Source organism: Amphiprion ocellaris, chromosome 23, assembly GCF_022539595.1.
Source record: "Amphiprion ocellaris isolate individual 3 ecotype Okinawa chromosome 23, ASM2253959v1, whole genome shotgun sequence".
Lineage (NCBI taxonomy): Eukaryota > Metazoa > Chordata > Actinopteri > Pomacentridae > Amphiprion > Amphiprion ocellaris.
The window spans coordinates 26,054,868-26,064,818 of record NC_072788.1 but is presented as its reverse complement, the minus strand read 5'-3'; the positions used below and the strand labels follow the sequence as shown (position 1 = coordinate 26,064,818).

General features: G+C 42.5%; 1 protein-coding gene across 2 annotated transcripts; it reads left to right on the top strand.

Moving 5' to 3' along the window:
- Positions 1-488: 488 nt before the first annotated feature.
- zgc:153012 (uncharacterized protein LOC777626 homolog) lies at positions 489-9,067 on the top strand. Of its 2 annotated transcripts, XM_023295687.3 has the most exons (6): positions 489-856; positions 2,890-3,067; positions 5,430-6,196; positions 6,593-6,726; positions 7,957-8,008; positions 8,571-9,067. In XM_023295687.3, the coding sequence occupies exons 3-6, from the start codon at positions 5,528-5,530 to the stop codon at positions 8,724-8,726; spliced, it is 1,011 nt and encodes a 336-aa protein (XP_023151455.2). In that variant the 5' UTR covers positions 489-856; positions 2,890-3,067; positions 5,430-5,527; the 3' UTR covers positions 8,727-9,067. The 2 variants fall into 2 exon arrangements, with proteins under 2 accessions (XP_023151455.2, XP_054863794.1); XM_055007819.1 differs by lacking the exon at positions 2,890-3,067.
- The last annotated feature ends 884 nt before the right edge of the window (positions 9,068-9,951 follow it).

Here is a 9,951-nt window from a genome sequence, read left to right as displayed (position 1 = left end):
CTTTACTCAATCATTGTTTGATTAACAACATTTAATTTAAATCAAACTTTATTTACATTGTTTATATTCACAATATTTACTTCAAATCAGCCTTTATTTAAACCATGTTTACATTCACGTGTTTTCCTAAAACAAAACTTTATTCACATTATGGTTACATTAAAACAATTTAAATCAAGCTTTATTTGCATTGTTTACATTCAGAACATTCCTTTTAAATCAAACTTTATTAACATAGTTTACATTAACAACATTCCCTTTAAATCAAACTTTATTTACATTGTTTTTTTTTTCCACTACATTCCCTTTAGATCAAATTTTAATTACATTGTTTATATTCACAACATTCCCATACCCTGGTCCAGCTCTGGTTGTGGTCCAGCTCTGGTTCTGGTCCACAGACGGTCCCACCGATGGTCCGAGCCAGAACCGGACATGAGGAGGAGGAGGACCGTGAAGGTGTTTACTGCGCGCTCATTGGCTGCTGAGCGGAGACGCGCTGAGGATGGAGAGGAAGAGGAAGAGAGAGGAGTGACGGAGGAGAGTTCTGGAGGAGAAGAACCAGAACCAGAAGAAGAAGTAGAGCCGCTGCAGCTCCGAGGACACCGACAGAACCACAATAAAGTCCGTGGAGGGACAACCGGAAGTTAACCTTCAAACTTTATACCCCGCAAAACTCTGTGCGCGCTCCCGTCGCCTGCGGCTGCTCTCGGGCTTTGACGCGCATGCGCTGTGCGCAGCCTGTTGTTCTGAATAATGGACCGATTGTGTCACCGGGCTCGGTGGTGACGTCACCGTCGCTGATCCGGAGCAGGACCGGCGGACACGGGAACGCGCCTCGGCTCAGCGCGTGAACGTGAGTGTTTACCTCGTCGACGTCACATGCTGGATTTATTGTTTGGAAACAAAGTTAAAGTAGTTTTACTGGAGATAACTTTTATCAGAGTTAAAGTACTTTTCCTGTAGAAAACTTTAATCAAAGTTAAAGCACTTTTACTGTGGAGAACTTTTATCAGAGTTAAAGTACTTTTACTGTCGAGAAATTTAATCAAACTTAAAGTACTTTTACTGCAGAGAACTTTTATCAAAGTTAAAGTACTTTTACTGTGGAGAACTTTTATCAGAGTTAAAGTACTTTTCCTGTAGAAAACTTTAATCAAAGTTAAAGCACTTTTACTGTGGAGAACTTTTATCAGAGTTAAAGTACTTTTACTGTCGAGAAATTTAATCAAACTTAAAGTACTTTTACTGCAGAGAACTTTTATCAAAGTTAAAGTACTTTTACTGTGGAGAACTTTTATCAGAGTTAAAGTACTTTTACTGTGGAGAACTTTAATCAAAGTTAAAGTACTTTTACTGTTGAGAACTTTAATCAAAGTTAAAGTACTTTTACTGTAGAGAACTTTTATCAAAGTTAAAGTACTTTTACTGTGGAGAACTTTTATCAGAGTTAAAGTACTTTTACTGTGGAGAACTTTAATCAAAGTTAAAGTACTTTTACTGTTGAGAACTTTAATCAAAGTTAAAGTACTTTTACTGTAGAGAACTTTTATCAAAGTTAAAGTACTTTTACTGTGGAGAACTTTTATCAGAGTTAAAGTACTTTTACTGTGGAGAACTTTAATCAAAGTTAAAGTACTTTTACTGTAGAGAACTTTTATCAAAGTTAAAGTACTTTTACTGTGGAGAACTTTTGTCAGAGTTAAAGTACTTTTACTGTAGAGAACTTCAATCCAAGTTAAAGTACTTTTACTGTGGAGAACTTTAATCAAAGTTAAAGTACTTTTACTGTGGAGAACTTTAATCAAAGTTAAAGTACTTTTACTGTAGAGAACTTTAATCAAAGTTAAAGTACTTTTACTGTGGAGAACTTTAATCAAAGTTAAAGTACTTTTACTGTAGAGAACTTTTATCAGAGTTAAAGTACTTTTACTGTAGAGAACTTTAATCCAAGTTAAAGTACTTTTACTGTAGAGAACTTTAATCAAAGTTAAAGTACTTTTACTGTAGAGAACTTTTATCAAAGTTAAAGTACTTTTACTGTGGAGAACTTTTATCAGAGTTAAAGTACTTTTACTGTGGAGAACTTTAATCAAAGTTAAAGTAATTTTACTGTAGAGAACTTTTATCAAAGTTAAAGTACTTTTACTGTGGAGAACTTTTGTCAGAGTTAAAGTACTTTTACTGTAGAGAACTTTAATCCAAGTTAAAGTACTTTTACTGTAGAGAACTTTAATCCAAGTTAAAGTATTTTTACTGTAGAGAACTTTAATCAAAGTTAAAATACTTTTACTGTAGAGAACTTTAATCAAAGTTAAAGTACTTCTACTGTGGAGAACTTTAATCAAAGTTAAAATACTTTTACTGTGGAGAACTTTAATCAAAGTTAAAGTACTTTTACTGTAGAGAACTTTTATCAAAGTTAAAGTACTTTTACTGTGGAGAACTTTAATCAAAGTTAAAGTATTTTTACTGTAGAGAACTTTTATCAGTGTTAAAGTACTTTTACTGTAGAGAACTTTTATCAAAGTTAAAGTACTTTTACTGTAGAGAACTTTTATCAAAGTTAAAGTACTTTTACTGTAGAGAACTTTAATCAAAGTTAAAGTTTAGAACGGTGATGAGGTGTAGAACAGTGATGAGGTGTAGAACGGTGATGAGGTGTAGAATGGTGATGAGGTGTAGAACGGTGATGAGGTGTAGAATGGTGATGAGGTGTAGAACGGTGATGAGGTGTAGAACGGTGATGAGGTGTAAAACAGTCTGACTGCACCTCATCACTCTGCTGCAGGGCTAAGCTGAGATGCAGCAGACCTTTCTGACTGTGCTCTGAGTGAAATGCAGCACAGAATGCGACTGACTGCGGTCTGAATGGTTAAATTCCTGCAGAACCTGAAGTGCCACAAACACTCCGTGACTCACGTTAATCCGTGTTGTGCAACCGGCAGCAGAAGCAGGAAGCAGAAGAAGAAGAAGAAGACCATGAGACGAAGGCTGCGGGACCAGAGACGCTAACGGGACAGACAAACAGACACACAGACACACAGACAGACAGACGGGATGTGTGGTGAGACAGTTTCCTGCTTTCAGTGTGTTGAGTTTGGATTTAAACACACTGAGGTCACACAGCTTCCACCAATCAAATCACTCGTTCAGCCACTAATCAATAATCAATACGCCCTGAACATAGTGGATTGTGTGCAGCTTTTCTCCTCACTGTGGGATTGTTGTCATTAAAATGTTGTGTTTGTTGTGAGATGATGTCATAAAATCAGTCTTCAAATGAAGCTACTGCTGTTTAGCATGTTAGCATGTCGCCTGTTTCATCCTCGGTCTGCCATCTGACAACAGAAACATCTGGAACTGAGAGCAACTGTACTGTAGTTCAGTAGTTTAATGAGCACAGAGAGCAGGAGAGAAGCTAACAGATGCTGACAGATGCTAACAGATGTCTGACAACAGAAACATCTGGAATTGAGAGCAGCTTTATTGTAGTTCAGCTGGATTAGAATGTAGTTTAATGAGCACAGAGAGCATTGGATAAGCTAACACAGACTAACACATGCTAACAGAAGCTAAAAGATGCTAACAGAATCTAACAGATGTCTGACAACAGAAACATCTGGAACTGAAAGCAGCTTTATTGTAGTTAAGCTGGATTAGAATGTAGTTTAATGAGCACAGAGAGCAGGAGAGAAGCTAACAGATGCTCACAGATGCTAACAGATGGAAACAGAAGCTAACAGATGGAAGCAGATGCTCACAGATGCTAACAGATGGAAGCAGATGCTCACAGATGCTAACAGATGGAAGCAGATGCTAAGAGATAGAAACAGAAGCTAACAGATGCTAACAGATGAAAGAGATGCTAACAGATGAAACAGAAGCTAACAGATGCTAAGAGATGAAAACAGAAGCTAACAGATGCTAACAGATAGAAACAGATGGAAACAGAAGCTAACAGATGCTCACAGATGCTAACAGATGGAAACCGAAGCTATTAGATGCTAACAGATGGAAACAGAAGCTAATAGATGCTAACAGATGGAAACAGAAGCTAACAGATGCTAACAGATGGAAACAGATGCTAACAGATGGAAACAGAAGCTAACAGATGCTAACAGATGGAAACAGAAGCTAACAGATGCTAACAGATGGAAACAGATGGAAACAGAAGCTAACAGATGCTCACAGATGCTAACAGATGGAAACCAAAGCTATTAGATGCTAACAGATGGAAACAGAAGCTAATAGATGCTAACAGATGGAAACAGAAGCTAACAGATGCTAACAGATGGAAACAGAAGCTAACAGATGCTAACAGATGGAAACAGATGCTAACAGATGGAAACAGAAGCTAACAGATGCTAACAGATGGAAACAGAAGCTAACAGATGCTAACAGATGGAAACAGAACCTAACAGATGCTAACAGATGGAAACAGAAGCTAACAGATGCTAACAGATGGAAACAGAACCTAACAGATGCTAACAGATGGAAGCAGATGCTAACAGATAGAAACAGATGCTAACAGATGCTAACAGATGGAAACAGATTCTAACAGATGCTAACAGATGCTAACTGATGGAAACAGAAGCTAGCAGATGCTAACAGATGGAAGCAGATGCTAACAGATAGAAACAGATGCTAACAGATGGAAACAGATGCTAACATGGAAACAGACTAACAGATGGAAACAGACGCTAACAGATAGAAACAGATGCAAACAGATGCTAACAGATGGAAACAGATGCTAACAGATGGAAACAGAAGCTAACAGATGCTAACAGATGGAAACAGATGCTAACAGATGGAAACAGAAGCTAACAGATAGAAACAGATGCTAACAGATGGAAACAGATTCTAACAGATGCTAACAGATGCTAACTGATGGAAACAGAAGCTAGCAGATGCTAACAGATGGAAGCAGATGCTAACAGATAGAAACAGATGCTAACAGATGGAAACAGATGCTAACATGGAAACAGACTAACAGATGGAAACAGACGCTAACAGATAGAAACAGATGCAAACAGATGCTAACAGATGGAAACAGAAGCTAACAGAAGGTAACAGAAGCTAACAGATGTCTGACATCAAACTCTGCTCAGAGTTCCAACCAGCTTAATGTTCTGAATCATCTGAAGAACCTCGTTAGGAATTAAACAATGGAAGTAAACAACAGAAGTAAACAACGTGTTGCTTTAAGCGTCAACATTTCTAATCCGGTTTGAAAACTTCAGCGGTTAAACGAAGCGAGTCACATGACCAGCAGCATAGTCATGTTTGTTTATGTTTGTGTGTTTATGATTGTTTGTTCATGTTTGTTTGTTTATGCATAACACAAATGATTTTGAACAAACTCCTGAATGACTTCAACACGTTCCTTTGTTTGTTTGTTTGTTTGTCTTTATGTTGGTGTGTTTCAGTGAGCCTGTAGAGTGTGTGTGTGTGTGTGTGTGTGTGTGTGTGTGTGTGTGTGTGTGTGTGTGTGTGTGTGTGTGTGTGTGTGTGTGTGCGCGTGAGGATGAGTGGCGGTAAAAAGAGGAGTGGCTTCCAGATCACCAGTGTGACCTCAGACTTACACCAAAGTCCAGCCGGCCAATCATCTCCCAGCATGGTCCTGTCTGTCCTCCAATCAGACACCTCCTCCTCCTGCAGCCCTCAGGGAAGCTCCTCCCAGCCGACCACGCCCTCTCTGAAGAGGAAGTACGTTTCCCATGATGCTGCAGGGCAGGGGGCAGGGTCATCCTCCAGGTTCAGGGTGGTAAGATTGGCAGTGGGCGGGGCCGGCGGCGGGGGGCGGGGCGAGTCATATCGCCGCGGGCGATGGACGTGTATGGAGTTCCTGGAGAGACAGGAACGGGCGGGGTTCAGGCGGGTGATGGACAGCATGAGACACGCCCACTCGCTGGAGTCTCTGGAGATGATTGGCCGAGACAGAGACAGAGGCGGAGTCCACTCCCAGGACACCGCTCACCTGCTGGTTCAGCCAATGAGAGGAGTGGAAGGGGCGGGCCTTGTTCTGCGCAGCGGCCCCCCATCACCAACACACGAAGAGCCAATCAACATCCGGCTTCTGGACCGGAGGGAGCCAATAAGACTGCAGGGTTTAGACTCCGCCCCTCTGCCGCCTTCTCCCCGCCCACGAAATGTCCCTCCTCCTCTACGATTGGACGTAGACGCTGCAGGACGGGTATGCACCCACACATACACACATACACACACATATACACACACATACACACACACCTATACAAACACATATACACACATACACACATATACACATACACACCTACACACACACACACACACACACACACATACATCTACACACACACATACAAGATATGATAATGATACATATATATACTACATGTATGTATGTATGTATGTATGTATATATATATATATATATATATATATAGAGAGAGAGAGAGAGAGAGATATGTATACACACACACACACTCAGAAACATACATTTTAAATGTTAAAATGTTCGAAGTCTCACCTGTCTGTCTGTGTGTCTCCCTACTTATCTGTCTGTGTCTGACCTGTCTCTCTGTCTCCCTACCTGTCTGTCTGTCAGTCTGTCCTCAGGCTGTCTCACTCTCAGCCCAGCTCCCCCCCTGCTGGACCGTACCATCCCACTCTGACCCCCATCCAGACACCTTCAGCCTTCAGTCTGGACCAGACCATCTTCAGCCTTCCGGGGGACGCCAGGTAATGCTTTGTTTGTTGTTTGCCTGAGGTCGTTATTGTTGTTACAGTGTGTTGTTTGTTTTATTGTGTTGTTGTTGATTTGTTTTTAATGCTCTTTGATCGCTGCTGATTGGTTTGGGCAGCTGGACACTGGTCTCCTCTTGTGTGATTGGCTCAGAGGGGTGTGATGTCATGCAGGTGTGTGCAGGTGTTCAGGCTGGTGCTGCTGTAGTCAGTCACAGCGAATGAATGAGGCTCTGTGTGTGAGTGGGCGGGAGAATGTCCCCGCAGCCCTCCCATTGGCCAACAGTGAGTAGGAGGGAGCTGGAATGAGGCAGCAGCCAATCAGAGAGCAGAGAGTAGGAGGGAGCTGGAATGAGGCAGCAGCCAGTCAGAGAGCAGAGAGTGGGCGGGAGCTGGACATGAAAGCCTGGAGTGTCTCCATCTTCTTGAAGATCCTCTGAGTCCAGCCTGAAGACAACATCTGGACCTCCACAGCTGCTCCTGATTGGATGAGGCTCTGAGCTGGCAGACAGACAGCCAATCACATACAAGCTGGTTGGGAAAGAATCCACTGACAGACTGACCAATGGGCTGATCTGATTGGCCGATGGTGGACTGACGGTGAGATCTGATTGGCTGAAGATGTCTGCTGATGTAAAGAAGACGATTTCACGTCAGCAGGTCTCTGACTCCGTCCCCCGTTCTCAGCGGCGTCCCCCGTCGACCCCGCCCCTTCCTCTGAGAACATGGCAGCTTGTTGCTAAGCAACCAGAGACAGCTGTGGTGTTACGGGACCGTAGGAAGGTCAGAGGTCACGTCTCAGGTGTGCGGGAGTCCTGGCCAACAGCAACGACTCACAGGTGTTTGACTCCGCCCTCCAGAGCTCAGCCAATCACAGAGGCCCGACCCAGACCCACCAACCAACCACGACCACTCAGGCCGTCAGCCCCACCCCCTGCTGCCCCTCACCCTCATTGGTCAGTCCCTGGGCGGGGCTCCGACTCCACCATGATGTCACTGCTGCTGTTCTGCCACAGGTAACCATGCCAACCAGGTGCAGGGGCGGAGCTTCTTCTACGGACATGCTCAGATTGACCTGAAGGTCATCAGACCGATTATTGATCACTGATTGATAAATGTAGTGATACCAGATCACCTGTCTGTCTGTCTGTCTCTCATCTGTCTGTCTCTCATCTGTCTGTCTGTCTGTCTGTCTGTCTCTGACCTGTCTGTCTCTCTGTCTTGCAGTAGTTCCAGTAACAGTCTGATCGCCATCGACAACAAAATAGAACAAGCCATGGTGAGTCTGACATCTGCTGTAGTTTACTACTGTGGAGCTAGATCTCCATGGGAACTGATGCTGTGGAGCTAGATCTCCATGGCAACTGATGCTGTGGAGCTAGATCTCCATGGTAACTGATGCTGTGGAGCTAGATCTCCATGGTAACTGATGCTGTGGAGCTAGATCTCCATGGTAACTGATGCTGTGGAGCTAGATCTCCATGGCAACTGATGCTGAGGAGCTAGATCTCCATGGCAACTGATGCTGAGGAGCTAGATCTCCATGGTAACTGATACTGATCTGAATGTTACTAAAACCACTGAATGAAACCGTTACAGCATCACACACTGGATGCATCCTGTTACCATGGAAACCTGCATGCATTCAGCTGCTGATGCAGACATCCCATAAATATGTTTTTATGCTTGTTTATGTTAGAAACACCTCCTGATGTGTGTGTGTGTGTGTCTATATATGTGTGTCTGTGTGTGTGTGTGTGTGTGTGTGTGTGTGTGTGTGTGTGTGTGTGTGTGTGTGTGTGTGTGTGTGTGTATGTGTGTGTGTGTTTCTGTGTGTGTAGGACCTGGTGAAGAGTCACCTGATGCTGGCTGTCAGGGAGGAGGTGGAGCTTCTGAGGGAACAAATCAGGGACCTGCAGGAGAAGAACCAGCAGCTGGAGAGAGAGAACCACATCCTGAGAGCCCTGACGCACAACCTGAGCACAACACAACACTGACACACTACACAACACAATACAACATAACACTGACACACAACACAACCTACACAACACAACACTGTGACACACAACACAACCTACACAACACAGCACCATCTACACAACACAAAACAACACTGACACAACACAACATAACACAACCTACACAACCTGAACACAACCTACACACCTGATGACCAGGTGCTGCTCCCCTATGGATGTCGTCATGGTAACAGGTGTGACTGATGAGTAGCCTGGTTACCGTGACAACAGTACTGTTAGTATCAGTTTCAGGTGTTCTGAGTGACGATGACAAAGATTAGAGTCTAATAAATTAATAAAATGTAACTGCACAACGAGCTGGACTGGCTGGAGTTTGTTTATGTTTGTTTATGACTGGCTGGTGTTTGTTTATGTTTGTTTATGACTGGCTGGTGTTTGTTTATGTTTGTTTATGACTGGCTGGTGTTTGTTTATGTTTGTTTATGACTGGCTGGAGTTTGTTTATGTTTGTTTACGACTGGCTGGTGTTTGTTTATGTTTGTTTATGACTGGCTGGTGTTTGTTTATGTTTGTTTACGACTGGCTGGTGTTTGTTTATGTTTGTTTATGACTGAATGATGTTTGTTTACGACTGACTGATGTTTGTTTATGACTGACTTGTTTGTTTGTATTTGACTATTTGTTTGTTTACACCTCTGATGCAATAATGTCCACAGAACAAACGGACCTTGAGGGAAAGTTCTGAGCAAAAATCAAAGCAGCTTCTTTGAATTTTCACCGATACACAACTGAAGGTAAATAAATAAATAAAAACAAACTGAACAGAAACATGTAAACAATGCTGACAGTGATGCTGAGGTCATAGTGACATCACACATGAAGATCAAATGTAGAAGAGATGATTCAGAGACGTTTCAGAGATGTTGCAGATGTTCCAGAGATTTTTCAGAGATAATTCTGAGATGTTTAAGAGATGTTTCAGAGATGTTTCAGTGATGTTTCAGAGATGATTCCGTGATTGTCGAGAGATGTTTTTATGTTATGAAAAGTCAGAGTTGATCTTCAGCTTTATTTTTATCATCTCTGATCAATCTGGTGTTTATCTGGAATCACAACAACAGCTTTGAAGAAAACGAGAGAGAGAGAAAGGAGACGGATTAATCTGTGGTGGAACAAGCTCCGCCCCCTGCACTCACACACACACACACACACACACACACACACACACACACACACACAC